This window comes from Pichia membranifaciens, assembly GCF_001661235.1.
Source record: "Pichia membranifaciens NRRL Y-2026 unplaced genomic scaffold PICMEscaffold_5, whole genome shotgun sequence".
Taxonomy (NCBI): Eukaryota; Fungi; Ascomycota; class Pichiomycetes; order Pichiales; family Pichiaceae; genus Pichia; species Pichia membranifaciens.
Window position 1 is genome coordinate 1,143,268 of NW_017566986.1, and position 14,538 is coordinate 1,157,805.

The 14,538-nt window shown below is 48.0% G+C and overlaps 8 protein-coding genes across 8 annotated transcripts; 5 read left to right on the plus strand and 3 right to left on the minus strand.

Moving 5' to 3' along the window:
• The first annotated feature begins 3 nt into the window (after positions 1-3).
• On the plus strand, positions 4-226 carry PICMEDRAFT_17856 (hypothetical protein). The gene has a single exon (XM_019161780.1). It carries the CDS (start codon positions 50-52, stop codon positions 206-208), a length of 159 nt encoding a protein of 52 aa, XP_019016498.1. The 5' UTR covers positions 4-49; the 3' UTR covers positions 209-226.
• Positions 227-961: 735 nt separating this feature from the next.
• Positions 962-2,101, plus strand: PICMEDRAFT_74148 (hypothetical protein; the record flags this gene model as incomplete). The annotated part of the gene is made up of 1 exon (XM_019164688.1): positions 962-2,101. One exon carries the CDS (start codon positions 962-964, stop codon positions 2,099-2,101), a length of 1,140 nt encoding a protein of 379 aa, XP_019016499.1.
• Positions 2,102-2,693: 592 nt separating this feature from the next.
• Positions 2,694-2,867, plus strand: PICMEDRAFT_22960 (hypothetical protein; the record flags this gene model as incomplete). The annotated part of the gene is made up of 1 exon (XM_019162287.1): positions 2,694-2,867. A coding segment is annotated over one exon (174 nt), but the record flags the coding sequence as incomplete, so codon positions are not given.
• A 1,824-nt stretch (positions 2,868-4,691) lies between these two features.
• PICMEDRAFT_74150 (hypothetical protein) lies at positions 4,692-6,620 on the minus strand (the record flags this gene model as incomplete). Its single annotated transcript, XM_019164689.1, has 1 exon — positions 4,692-6,620. The coding sequence occupies one exon, from the start codon at positions 6,618-6,620 to the stop codon at positions 4,692-4,694; it is 1,929 nt and encodes a 642-aa protein (XP_019016501.1).
• Positions 6,621-8,014: 1,394 nt separating this feature from the next.
• PICMEDRAFT_17860 (hypothetical protein) lies at positions 8,015-8,357 on the minus strand. The gene has a single exon (XM_019161782.1). The coding sequence runs from the start codon at positions 8,304-8,306 to the stop codon at positions 8,037-8,039; it is 270 nt and encodes an 89-aa protein (XP_019016502.1). The 5' UTR covers positions 8,307-8,357; the 3' UTR covers positions 8,015-8,036.
• A 2,592-nt stretch (positions 8,358-10,949) lies between these two features.
• On the plus strand, positions 10,950-11,108 carry PICMEDRAFT_22777 (hypothetical protein; the record flags this gene model as incomplete). The annotated part of the gene is made up of 1 exon (XM_019162276.1): positions 10,950-11,108. A coding segment is annotated over one exon (159 nt), but the record flags the coding sequence as incomplete, so codon positions are not given.
• A 1,148-nt stretch (positions 11,109-12,256) lies between these two features.
• Positions 12,257-13,006, plus strand: PICMEDRAFT_74152 (hypothetical protein; the record flags this gene model as incomplete). Its single annotated transcript, XM_019164690.1, has 1 exon — positions 12,257-13,006. One exon carries the CDS (start codon positions 12,257-12,259, stop codon positions 13,004-13,006), a length of 750 nt encoding a protein of 249 aa, XP_019016504.1.
• An 11-nt stretch (positions 13,007-13,017) lies between these two features.
• PICMEDRAFT_17864 (hypothetical protein) lies at positions 13,018-14,437 on the minus strand. Its single transcript, XM_019161783.1, has one exon. It carries the CDS (start codon positions 14,257-14,259, stop codon positions 13,363-13,365), a length of 897 nt encoding a protein of 298 aa, XP_019016505.1. The 5' UTR covers positions 14,260-14,437; the 3' UTR covers positions 13,018-13,362.
• Between the last annotated feature and the right edge of the window lie 101 nt (positions 14,438-14,538).

The window sequence follows — 14,538 nt, forward strand, 5'->3', positions numbered from 1 at the left end:
CGTGTGTGTGTGTGTATGTGTGTGTGTGTGTGTGAATGCGTATAAGCGTATGTGCCTATGTGCCTATGTGCGTGCGTGCGTGCCTAGTCTGTTCTGCGTGTTCTGCTCCCCACACTCTCTCTCCATCCCGCCTGCCTTCCTCCCACCCCCTGTCCGCCACGGCAGACCCCTGTCCTTTTATACTTGCCCCGTCCAAAAACCCTGCTAGTTCCCCCCGGCCGCCACCACCACAGGCCCCCCCCTCCATCCAACGGCCTCCGGCTTTGCTCTTCCCCCGTCCTCTTTGTCTGGCCTGCACCGGCTCCTATGCCGACACCCCCGCCGCCGCCGTCCCCGCAGTCCGTGGCCCCGAGTAGCCCTGTCACTGCCCTGCCCCGCCGCGGGGCAGGACTCCGAGCACCTCGCCACCCTCACCCCCCCGCCGCGCACCCGCCGCGCCGTGCCCCGCTTGCCGCAGCGCACCCCGTGTCTCCGCCCCTTGTCCTGCACGGGCCTGCAAGGCGTGCGAGGGTGCGGGTGCGGGTGTGCAAAGTGGACGGCCCCCGACGGCGGCCCCTCTCTGCGCGCGGGGCGGAGAAACACCGTCGCGGCGGCCGGACGGGCGGCGGGCAGTGGGTGGGGGCGACGCGTCGGCGACGCGTCGCAAATGAATGGCGGGTGCGCGGCGCGGAGCAGGGCTGCTGTCGACGCGTCGGCGACGGGTTGGCGACGGGTTGGCGACGCGTCGGCGACGCGTCGGGGGATTTGCACTGCTGCGAAGTTACGTGTACATGTGCGGATCGATGTTGTTGTCTGCGAGTGTGCCTGTTTCACTCACGAAAGTTGAATCTGTAGGACCAAACATGCACTTGTGTCGGCGTGTGTAGCGCAGATCTTGCGGCGTCCGCCGTCACCCCCCTCTCCCCAGGCTGCTACTGTGCCATCTTCCACCACACCGTCCACCACACCGTCCACCACACAGATGTCGCTGGCGCAGTACAAGAGGACCGTGCACAGGCTGCTGACAAGGTCGAACCCGCTGAAGCTCGTCGTGACCGTCGTGTTGGTGCTGTTCCTCTACTTCCTCGTGAGGGGCACGGGGCCCCGCGAGGAGGAGTCCGTGATAGCAGCAAACCGCAAGAAGTCGCCGTACTCATACAAGCCCAAGGCGGGGGGCAAGAACGCATGGACCCCGAAAAACCTCCCGGCCGACCACATCTCCCACTACGACCTCAACACGTTGAAGGCGTCGGAGGACGCGCTGCAGAACAACGAAAAGGTGCTCATCTTGACGCCCATGGCCAACTTCCACGAGGACTACTGGCAGAACCTGCTCGAGCTGTCCTACCCACGAGAGCTCATCGAGCTTGGCTTCATCCTCCCTCGGACAGCCGAGGGAGACGCCGCGCTCAAGAGCTTGGAGACCGCCGTCAAGAAGGTCCAGGGCGCCAAGGACGCCTCCGCGTCCAAGTTCTCCAAAATCACAATCCTCAGGCAGGACAACGACTCCCCCGTCTCCCAGCTCGAGAAGGACAGACACGCCCTCAAGGTCCAGAAAGAAAGACGCTCCCAGATGGCCACCGCCAGAAACTCCCTCCTCTTCTCCACCATCGGTCCCTTCACCTCCTGGGTGCTCTGGCTCGACGCAGACATCGTCGAGACCCCAAGATCTCTCATCCAGGACATGACCAGCCACAACAAGCCTGTCCTCGCAGCAAACTGCTACCAGCGCTACTTCGACCAGAACGAAAACAAGGAGTCCATCCGGGCCTACGACTTCAACAACTGGGCAGAGTCCGACGAGGGCCTCCGCTTGGCCTCCACCATGGCCGACGACGAGATCATCGTCGAGGGCTACCAGGAAATAGTCACCTACAGACCCCTCATGGCTCATTTCTACGACGAGACAGGCAACGTCAACGACGAAATGCCCCTCGACGGTGTCGGAGGCACTTGTCTGCTTGTCAAGGCCGATGTCCACAGAGACGGCGCCATGTTCCCCAACTTCCCCTTCTATCACCTCATCGAGACAGAGGGCTTCTCCAAAATGTGCAAGCGCTTGGGCTACGAGGTCTTCGGCTTGCCCAACTATCTTGTCTTCCACTACGATCAGAAGATCTGACCGTGTCTATAGCTGTAGAGATTAATGTTAGAACCGTACTCTCAATCCACTCACTCATACTCTTTTTACTCCTATGGAGAATCCACGCGTTAATCCCGATACGCTCTCACGCAGCACCGCAACAATAATTTATTACAAAATAATATTTTTTTCCTTATCTATTCTCCATACTGTGGTCCGTGCCACTCACTATCCGTCACTGCCAGTCTAACCAACGTTCTCTTTTGCTCACCTTTTACGTATTTCTAATCTCTTTCCTTCTCTGCTTCCTTTATCTTCTTCTCCTGTCTGGCTTCCTTTTGCTTTTTTTTCTCTTCATCCACAATCACTCACTCAATCCGACGTCACCCCCTTTGATGAACGAAACCAACCCTACACTGCCTTCAAATATAGACATCATCAATGTTCTCAAAAACTCCAACTTGACCCCATCACAGAAAGTCTCTGTAATCACCGAGATTAACAACAAAAGTCAACCTTCCAAAAGTACGTCATTTCTTTTTTTCCCAGCCTCCGTCTATTCTGTCTCTTGTTCCAAAATACTAATGCTCCCTACTTTCTCCCCTCCCTCTTCCGGCTGCCTTTTGCGCTAGATTTATCTCACGTTCCGTGCAAGTTCTTCCGCCAAGGCGCCTGTCAAGCCGGAAACTCATGTCCTTTCTCTCACGCAACCGACGTCTCGTTGGACTCCCAGCCATGCAAGTACTTCCAAAAGGGTAATTGCAAATTCGGTATAAAGTGTGCCCTTGCTCACGTCTTGCCTGACGGGAGGAAGGTGAACACAAAAAACCTTCAAGGCTCCTACCAGTCCGGACACCACCAGCACCAACCGCAGCATCAACATCACAACCATACCCACCACTATAACCAACATCATCAGCAGACCCAGCTGGATGGCAGCAACAACAACAATCATAACACTAACAACAACAGCCACAGCCACAATAACAAAAAGACAACCAGCAGCGATTCAAGCCCTTCTGACATTGTCAACACAGTGGAGCCAATAAGTATCAATGATTACTATAGCTCACCACAGAACGCTTACATCGGCAACAACAACACCAATCAACAAAATGCTACTAATTACAACAATAATTACTATAGCTTTGGCAACAAAAGCAACCCAAACTCTTACTACAACCTTGCTACTCAAAACTATAACTACAACAGCTCAATTTTACCTTCTACCTCTGCTTCATCTGTTCAGATATCTTCTACAGCTCCAGCAGCTTCTCAAACGTCAACAATGGCAACCTCCCCCTTCAACGGAATATCCATCTGGTCAAACTCTCCCTCAAACCAATTGACCAATAACAGCAACAGCAATAGTAGTATCAATAATATTGCCAACCTGAGCGCTCAGGCACAAGCACAATTCGTTAGGTCAATATCTTTCTCCAACACATCGAATACCAACATGAGACTATCCAATAGTACAAAAACCAACAACAACATCATCAACTCAATCCCCTCCAACCCAAACTCCTCTTTTAATCATTCACTTGACCAATCATTTGACTCTCCATCGCAACTACTCTTCACGTCTCCAACTTCTTCTGCAAATACTCAAAACTATTCTGCTATTGTGGATAGTGCAATTATGGATTCTGAGGATGAAAATGACGATGAAAACGATCTCAGCAACCTTGGCAGGGAATCTGAAGATGTTGATTTTGTTCCAAGCTCTTTGAACGATCTATTAACTCCTCAAGAATTGAAAAGAAGACATTCCAGATCTTCGTTTGGCTCTCAACACCCGCTTATCGCGATGTCTTCAGTGAAGGATCCATATAGTTTGATTGAAGAAGATACCCCTTTCATTATGGATTAATCATTGATATTTACCAGGCTGTTAGAAGCTACAGCTCCATTTATTTACCTTATGCTTATAACAATCACAAAAATTAAAAGACAAAAAGATATTATGTCATAATGTTATATTAACCAAATAAATATTTAGAATACGGGAAGGGTAGAACATTTTGGGATGCGGGAAAAAAAGTTAAGGATTAATGTACAAGCTAAATGGTACGAAAAAGTTACAAAAAATATATTACTACTATTATGTTCACATGATGTGAAAACTTTTATATAAAAAAAAAGGGAAAAGCTTTTATATGGGTCAAAAAGAACGGTTGCCAAAAAATAATGATTGGATTAGTTTTTTTTTGCTTTTTTGATTCTTTTATTTTATCACGAGTTACTTTATTTCAAGGTTTTATTGTGTATTTGATTTTATTCACTCTATTTTATTCAACTTCATTTTTTTTATTTGTATTATCTTGTTGAGCCACATTTTCAATATACATTCGTTTCATTGGTTTTTGAACATATTATTTTTTATTTTCGGAATGGAATATATATAAATATATTAATAAAAAGACAATCGCAAAATTAGTTAGATATATAAGAATGCTAAAACAGAAGAAGTGTAGGCCTATAAATTCATAACTGAAAAGCCAAGGTAGTTAGTTCATATCAAATCGATAGAGGGAATTTCTTTAGTAAAAGAGTAAACGGGAGTAATGTATGAAATGGTTAAGAATCAAGAAAAAAAAGGTGGGAAGAAGATATAAATAAGAGCTGATTAACGGAAGTCGGTCTTACCATTACCTCTCTTACCACTGAACAAATGCTTTGGCATTTGGTCGCCGATAGTTCTATCAGCTTCACCCTTCTTGGAGTTTCTGTTTCTTTCCCTTCTCTCCATCTTGACGATTCTTTCAGCCTTCGATCTAAGAGCACCATCGTCAATACCGTCGTTCAATCTATCGGATTGATTCAATGGCTTGACACCACCAGTTCTGAGTTCATCTTCAATTGAACCACGTAAAATATCAGAACCCTTGACATTGAATTGCTTCTTACTCTTACCCTTCTTGTCCTTCAACACGTTTGTGTCGTGACCAACAAGATACATGTGGTTCTCCAACTCGCCGAAGGACTTCGTAATCTTGGATCTTGGCATTATAGCACGGTTGCTCAAATGCTTCTTCAAACGGGCGTCGTTTATCATCACTTTTTGCTTGTCTCTAATCCATTGAGCCTTTTCACGTATTCTGTTGATATCAGATGCTTGCTCGTCATCTTCCATATCATTATCAGAATCGTAGAACCCTTCACGCTCGAGCTGTTCCTCTTCTTCCTCCAATGCTTGTAATTTCAATGCAATATCAGGATCAAGGAAATCGTAGACGTTCTTACCTTCCAAAATTTCAGGCATGGCATCATTTTTCCATTCTTCATCGTCCAGGATGTACTTTTCCTTCAAGTTGATGTTGTAGACACCAGCACCACCATTCTCGAGTTCGATATCCTTGGCAAGTTTTCTTCTTTCTGGATCGTTGGAATCATACTTTTTCAGTAACTTGACAGCTTCAGGAATATGAGGTTCTCTGTCCAACTCGTCTCTTGCAACCGGTTTGGAAACGTGAATCTTATTCAAAACATTGTTGACTCTACCGGAGCCCTTCAACTTCTGCTCGATTCTTGAAGTCAACAATTTTTCACAGGCCTTGTTTCTGACTTGCATCACATTTTCTTCGTTATAACAAGAAGTTTGCATTATCTCGACACCTGGGGTTTCAAGCATGGAGTTGATCAACTTTTGTCTTTCAGAGTCCAAGTCTTCAACGTGGATGATATCAGTCTTGTTGATGACAACCAAAACGGACTTGTTGGCAAACAAAGGCTTGATGGAATTGAAAAGCTTGACTTGGGATTCAATGCTGAAACCACACTGCTCGGATAAATCCATGAAGTATAAAACACAGGAACGCAAGTGGGCGATTGCGTAAATGGACTGCATTTCAATGTTGTTCATCTCTTCGGTTGGTCTGTCCAAAATACCTGGAGTATCGATGGCCTGGAAACGCAAATATTTGTAGTCGAAATGTCCGACATAGAGAGATTTGGTTGTGAAAGCGTAAGGCTGCACGTCGACGTCAGCCTTGGTGATACAACGAAGGAAAGATGACTTACCCACGTTAGGGTAGCCACAGATCAACAAGGTTCTGGTGTTTGGGTCAATGGATGGTAATCTACCAATATGCTGTCTGACTTGTTCGAGATAAAGCAAAGCGTCCTTCAACTTCTTGACCGTAGTTGCCATACGACCCAACGCCGCTCTCTTCAACTGTTTGCACTGGAACAAGGATTGACCGAACTTGAGCAAACGGATGTAATCTCTGGAGATCTGTTCGACAAAGGCCTTGGCCTTAGAAAGGGAGCCGAGGGAGACTTTATAATGGTTCTTCTCGTACAAAGTGTCCATCAAATCTCTGTGGAATGGATGCAAATCGTTGATGTTTGGAAACTTTTGCAAGATTTCGTCGAGCTTTTCGACAAACCCTTCTGCAGTGAACTTCACCTTACGCATGTAGAAAGCTCTGATACGCTGGATTTGGAACCCCACTCTGATGACGGTTGGGGTTTTTCTCTGGGTCCGGTTCAAGACAATGTCAAGCATGTCATTTGAAGTTGGGACACTTGGGATATCTTTCCAGGTTAATTGCATCTTGGAATCAGTGTTACCAGATGTGTGTTCCTGGGTGTGGACGTATCTGTCTTGAAGAGCTCAAAAGAGGGAACCGAAGCAAAGAAGCTGATCTTTCCAACCGGGTGTTCTCTATACATGGATGATTTGATTATATGAAAAAAAAAATTCTAAAAAAATTTTTATGAAAAGAAAAAAAAATATATTGGAAAATCCGCCTAGGAGATGAAAAAAAAATTGGTACCGCAGAAGAGTTTGTCGCCAGAATCGACGCGTCGGCAGCGGCCGAGGCCGAGGCCGAGGCCTGCCATTTCTTCTGCCAACCTGTCACCCTACTGGTAGCCAGATAAGAGATTTCCATTGGAGGAGGAGAGTGGAGGTAGCATGATTTTTAGCTCAGCGTAGCACCTGCTGGGTGGCCGGTTGCTGGACGCCTGGGTTGTGCAGATCCGGAGATAGGGGCGATCTGTTCCGCCAGCGAACCAGGCGCCCATCCCGTTAGGCCCGTTGGGCCACCCAGTTACCGCACGCTCTGCCAACTGGATGATCCTCAGCAAGGCGAGCACATTTGAACCTACGCTGGGGCGGTCCAGCTGGATCGTCACGAAGCAAAGCTTCGTTGGCTCTGCCAATCCTGGCTCAGCTAGGGCTTTGGCGAGCAAGATGCTGCCCCGGCGGCAGCGCGGACGGCGCTCAGCGAGATGTGTGGCTGGGCCTCGGCGGAGGGGAGCTCGGCACAGATCGGCGTGGCAACGGCGCGGTGGGCCCACGGGCGCCGTCGATTCTGGCGGCCGGGCGTCTGCCCCTGGCTGGCCTGGCGACTAACTAGCCCTAGATCTGGAACTGGCTGTGCCGGAATGTGTCTAGTCCGGCTTGCGTGTGAGATGGCATAGGGCGACAGCAGAGGATGCCTGTGGTGCGTGGTACGATATGCAGCCCTAGCTGGCTGCTCAGGCAGACTCTCCTGTCTAGTGAAGCGGGAGTGCTTTTCGAGGCTTGGGAGCGGGCAGGACGCACGGCCGACCTGTCAGATCACGATCTGCAAGCTAGCCGGGACTAGGGCGAGGCACCCTTAGTCTTTCCGTCCGGTGACGCAATCGTTTCGGAATGCAGATCGCGGAGGATGTGTCGGCGCTTGGGGGTTTACAGCACGGGCGTGCATGCAGTCGGGGCCCGCACCGTACAGGCGGGCGGGCGCCTCTGCCGGCCGGGGGAGGCGGCGCATCGCTGGAGGACGGGTGCTGGAGGACGGATTCCTTCCGGCAACCAGCCGGCACACGCTATGGTTGCTGTGTGGCCACGGAACAGCGAAGGCGATTTGCTCCCACCGGGGGGCGACGCCTCCGATGTGCACCGCACGCTCGGACACACAATCGGTCCGCGGGCGTGCCGCCGATCATAGCGGGCCGGGGTGACGGAGCGCCGGAGGATGCTGAGTCAGTGCAGCCTGACCTGGGATCGAGCGTGCAGCATGCATGCGTGGGTCCTTGTCCTAGTTGCGTTTAGAGTTGGTCTTTCTGTACGGACCTGATTTTCGCGGGTCGGGTTGCCCAATGGGGGAAAGCTCGCTTGTAATAGGTCCACCCGGGTGCAGGTGCTGCGCTCTGCATGCGCTGCCTGCGCTGCAGGTTTTGCGTGCTTTGAGTGTTTTTCCGTTGCTCCCCGTACACAAACCTTGCGTGCTGCGTGCGTCCGGGAGCAGGCCATGTGCCGTGGCCGTGGCCGTGGCCGCTTCCTCCCCTCCTTCTTCAGCCTCTCCAATGGCGCCCTGTCGCCAGACAATACGCTGCGCAGCCGTTCCCCGCTAAACCTTGCCCCAGACACAGGGGCCCAACCCGTCAGGAGCCCCCGTCCGGAGCCCCCGCCAGCACCTCCCGCCAACTCCTCCCGCCCCTCACCACGCTTGCCCTCCCACGTTTGCTCTAGGAAGACGCTCGGCTCTCCGCTGGCGGATGTGCGTTCCGCCCCTTCCCCTGATCCTCCCGCAAACGGCAGGTCCGCAGCCCAGCGTACATAAACACAGCAACTGGCAGTGTCCCCGGTGCCCCCACCTGCCTACCTCGGACACGCAGCCGTTTAGCCCGCCCTGCGTCACCCGCCACCTCCATCACCGCTGCACGCTTACGTAACACCGCTGCTTTTCCCTCTCCTCTCGTCCGACAGCGGGCGTCCCGCCGGCTCCCGCCCTCTCGCTTGCCCTAAAACTCCGCCTCCTCTCCTCCCCCCACCGCTACGTCATCCCGGCACGGCACCCCCGGTGCTGCACGTTGCCGATCATGCACGCACAGACTCCCGCCACGGAAGAAGCCCTGCAGCAGCGTAAATCCGGTTTCCTTTACAGCGAACAATAGGCCTCCCGGCCCATCAACACTAAATGCCGCCGCCAGAATGAGGTGCCTTGCGGACTCGAGGAGCGTCGCAGTGTTCCTAGCGCCTGCGCCGGCACCAGTTTGTCCCTGCTGTAGGTCATATGTATGTATATAAGGTTTACAAGCCCGTCGTGGTGTTCCTTGATCCCCAGGCTTGCCGTGGTCCGTATCTCCAGCGCCTGCTGCCGGCCCTTCTTCCCCCTAGCCTCACCATCCTTTCTTTTTCTCCGCCAGTGCCTTGCCTCCTGTGTGCACAATCTCTTCACCATCCGCTGCCATTTCTCTCCCCCCGGTAATCATTCCACCTTCCTTGCTGCATCCGACTTCCCTGTGTGCCCCGCCAGTACCGCAGACTGCATAGAGAGCGTTAGATGCCCCCCTGGCTTCGAAAAATTTCCGATCTTGACCCAATTTCCCCAGATCCAGCCCACCACTCTGTCCGACCTGCAGCTTTGCCACGTTTCTCCGTACCTCTATACAGATGATGAGCTCACAATTGTCCCAACAGCACAAGCCCTACTACTACCACACCAAACCAAACCAGTACAGAAACCCAAACTTCCAATCCCAGCCCCTTGTGCAGTCGATGGACCAGTACCTCGGGAAGCAGCATCAGATGCCGTCCCAGTCACAGCAGCAGCAGCAACAACAGCAACAAACCGAGCCCTCTCCCCAGCTCCAGCCGGATCAAGCGAGGCCGCAGCACAAGCTGCACCATCTGCCCCAGATGTACCAGCCAAACCAGAACGCGTTGGCGGCGGCGCAAGCTGCGGCTTATTCCTACCAGACACCGGCGCAGCAGTACAACAACTACACTGTGGTAAACGAGCAGCAATACCAGCAGCAGCAACAACAACAGCAACAGCAACAACACTTGCCTCCTATCCAGCAGCTTCAGCAAAACAGAACTCCTTCTCCTCCTCAGCAGCCAAAACTGGGATCCTCGATCCAGCCGCTTCACAACCAACTCTATCCTCCCCAGTCTCAATACCAACCGCCTAATCTATCTTCAATCCAGTCGCAAACCCAGAAGTATCAACATCAGGGCTCCTTTATCTCGGATGACTTGCAGCAGCCAAACGTGACCTCTGCTGCCAGCACCTCTAATGCCCTTTCTCATCAACCTGCTTTGCCTCGAGTTCAGACTTACCCGTACGGTCAAAGTCTTCAACCTTTACAGCAGGTTAATAATCACATGTACCAAACCGACTCTTATTACTCGTCGGAAAGCGTAGCCACTCAATTGCAGAATCCACAGCAGCTCACATCTCAGCAACATCAACATCAACAACAACAGCAGCAAATGCAAGCGCAAGACTATTCTTCAAGCTTCTTGCCACCCAACTCAGAATTAAACAACTTAGGTGTTTCTACCGCCGTCAAGAGAAGCAACCCTGCTGTTGCAAGTACGATATCAAGCAGCTCCTTGACCAATGCCGTCTCTCAGCCTTCTGCAACTTCAGCCATGCACAGCCAAAGCACAAGCGCAAGTTCTGTTCCTAGCCAGTATACCTCTCTTATACCACCAGATAATCAGCAGCTTTCATATCACCAGGTGCATATGATCCCTCAGCAAGTACAACAGTCCCAGAACTACGGATATTATCAGCAAGTAGATGCAGGTCATCATGATAGTAGCTCCTATACTCAATACAACGTTCCAATTCACCCAGAAGTGTACCATGTAAACAACTATTCTCACAATGCCTATAACAGTTCTCCTAGTGAGCTAGCAACTTACGCTACCAGTACTGCTCCCAGTACCAGAAACGCTACTGTGATTGGAGTGATTGACAATGGTATGGGATATGATAGCAACATGAATGATCCCAGCTCAGTGAATACTATGTCTGTTCCAATGTCCATCAGTGCTGAAAGCTCAGTCAACAATAGCATGGCGTACTCGGAAGATATGTATATGAAAAGAAGAAACACCCATCCGATCATAATATCATCAAAATCGGTAAAGAAGAATCGTGTCTGCCCCTTGTGCCACAAAGTCTTCAATAGGCCTTCTGGTTTGAAAACCCACATGCATATCCATACTGGCGAAAAGCCCTATAGATGTGATTGGCCTGGGTGCGGGAAATACTTTTCTGTCAGGTCCAATATGATAAGACACAACAAAATCCATAAACGGTATGAATGGAAAACCGATCCCAGGGGTAATAAGTCTGAAGACGGCAGTTCCGATGGTAGCATAGATGAAGACCATAAGCATGATTTCATGACTGGCCGGAGAGCAACGTGATCCGCACCAGCATTTCTGCCCGAAAAGGAACCTTGACTTCTTCTACTCTCCTTTATTTTTTCTGCTCTCAACACTTCCTCATCTTCGACTAGTTTACTTCTTTATATCATCGCATAATGAACCATTGACTTACGTTCCTTTCCTTTCCTTGTTTATTTTCCCCTTTCCTTGTCTTTCAATTTGTTATAATCTGTATTAAATGTATAATATAAATTCTCTATACTCTCATCTATTAATCTGCTAAAAGCGTCGTAGGCTTTTAAATTCTCTCCGGGTGACCCAATTACGCTACTCTTTTTCCTTCTTGGGAATTATTGAATAAGCAGACTTTTTGCTTCTGCGGAAAGACCTGGATTCTGCAAACATGTGTGAGATGCTAAATCTATAAACTTCTGAATGCTTGCGCATTACAAATCTTCGATTACACAGCAAACTAGGAAAGAACTAGTATTTTTTCTCCTTGAGACAGGGGTCCCAAATCTTTTACAACTCTCTGTTAAGATTTTTTTTGTTTGTACGGAGGGTATCTTTCACTAATACAACCTAGCAGTGTAAATAAGATTTATCTACCAAGCAGCCCGCGCTTGCTATATACAAGCAATGTATTTCTTTCATTTTGTTTCCTGAAAAGACATTCATTTGCTCCTTCGTGAGAGCAGCCATTCTACTTTGGCGGCAACACCACATCATAAAACAGAAAAAAAAAGGAAAAACCGCATTCTAGGGTTCTCATACCATTATGTCCTCATATGATATCCAGTGCTCTTTGCACTACTGTTCCCGGAAGTGAACCGGAACCTTCATGCTTCATCAAATCCCAAACATGATCCGACATTTCTCAAATTTGATGTTGGGGCCGATCGGCGCGATTTTTCAAAATCGTTTTTCTTCCTGTTGAGACCGTCGTCGAAATGAGGTGAAAAATAAGGTGCTAGAGAAATAACGGGTTCAGCATAGAAGATCTGGATGCGTCCTTTGTCATAGTAGAAGAGGATTTAAGAACAGTCTAGTTGCAGGCATACACAACACACATCATTATGGCAAGGCTCAACTTTTTGGGGTTTGTGATTTCCCAGGGGAAAATGGAGAAAACTATCAAGGTTCGAATCCTTCAGAAGAAGTTCGATAATAAAGTGCAAAAGCATTTCCTTCAAAAGAAAGACTACTTGGTGCATGATGAGGGGAATATCTGCAGAGAGGGAGATTTGGTTAGAATTGAACAAACCAGACCATTGAGTGCCAGAAAATTCTTTGCAGTGGCCGAGATTAAGAAGAACAAAGGTCAGCAATTCGCAACCTATCAAAAAGAAGCAAAGGCCAACGTCTCTCAGGAAGAATCTGAAAAGAGTCAAATACTTCAGCAGAAGAGGGCCTTATTCGGCCAAACCGCGACCGAATCCTTGTACAAGGATCTTTCTGACATCAAGGAGTTCAAGAGTAAAGATAACCTAACCGAAGAAGAAATCGCCAAAATGAACCAAATCAAGGAGAAGTATAACGTTTCATTGTCGACTAGTGAACCGGGTGCTAGCAAAACCCGAGAGATTTTTGCCACCACCATGGACCACCTTGCCGACAAAATTGAAGGCCTATCATCTGATTTGAAAGTCACCACCCTTCTAAATGAGATCTTGAACGATGAAAGCAAAAAGCATATTGTGGATCAAATCTGCCAGAAAATAGAAATCAAACCAGAGACTCAAAAGAACATCAAGAAGAACTTAATCAGAAAGTACTTGAGAAACACCCCAGCTTCTGAGTTGGAGAAGTTGGGCTTATCTATCTAGGTTAAAATAGTGCATATATAATTACCGCTTTGTATATCTCCTGTAAATAAAATTGAAAATACAATCTACATATATTACGGGAATGTATCCTGACATATATTGGGCAATATGTATGCGGTGTTGGAAGAAAAGATATAAAAAAGGGGCGTGTTATAAAGGTGGGGTAAGTGTGGATTATCTTGAACCAGATCAATTTCATGCTGAAATAAAAATCCTGCTAGCGTGCAAAGAAATACAGAAACATAACGGGATGATAAAAAAAGAGAGGACGTAGCTGAAACCGAAGATGACCGGAAATCCAAGCAAGATGCGGAAGAACATAGCAAAGTTTTAAATATAAGAAACAGGCATTTGTGTTAAACATTATTCAACGTGGTACTTGATAGTGGGCTATTTTGGTATGCAAAGTTCAATAAGCTATCTAGCCCGGCCAGCTTGTTGTCCGTTACGTCTGCCTTCTCACTATTGAGAATCACCGATCCTGAGGTGTAGTATTTGTTAATCTCTTCTTCAAGTAGAACTTCTATTTTACTGAAGTTGTTCCCGTTGAGCATGTTTATTTTCCTAAAATCATCAAGCCAATTTTCGTTGATGACCAGTAATAGGTTTTGCTTCTTCTCTTCTAAAAACTGTGTAATGTTGTTCAAAAATATCAAATTGAACTTTTCAATGGTCAAATTGTAAAAATATTTGAATTCAACGGCCTGGAATTTAGGCAACTTGTGAAAAATATCAACCAAGAAGTTTTTCAAAAACGTTATAGACACTGTCGAATCTGTCTCTATTGGTGCTATGAAATTTAGTGAATAGTCCGATAATGACTCGAAAAAATCATTCACAAATGATTTTACTCTTAGAAAAGAGTAGTCTGAAGTTGACTCTACTTTATATGGTATATTGATTAGAATTAATTCTAGTTTTCGTCTAAGTTCGTTTAATGCATCGGTTGGTGTGATTTTTGGAGAGACGTCGATAACTTTTGAGGCCAGTTCCGGGTTCTCCGTGACCAAATTGATTATAAGGTTTTGAAGTTTCTCCTGATCCAGGGTTTCGATTATTCTATTCAATGGTAACTTCTGCCCAAAAATTTCGTTTGGATTTTTTTGCCTCTTCATTATTCTATGATACTTGTTTTTCATGCTGTCGAAACCACCTACATTGACTCCATTGCCACCCTCCGTGTAGTCACTGCCAATTTTCCGCTTGTTCACTACTCTTCTAGGGGCAGCATATTTAGAGTTGTGCATAACCATGTTGTTTCGAGCCTCTTTGCTTGGGCTGGTGTTTTCTAAAGTGTATTGGCTATGGAATGTAGACCCCATCGCTATTTATGGATCCGCTATTATGATCTGGTTTCTGGTTTTTGTCAACTTGCAAAACACACTGCAATTCGTCTACTTCAAGCTGAGTTTATTTGCCTTCAGAACTGCCAGTCTGGCAATATAGGTCAGGAAAACAGGAAAAAAAGGTGGTCGGTAGTGAAGGCTTCTCTCATTTCACCATGAGGCCGCACTCGCAAAAGAACGCAAAAA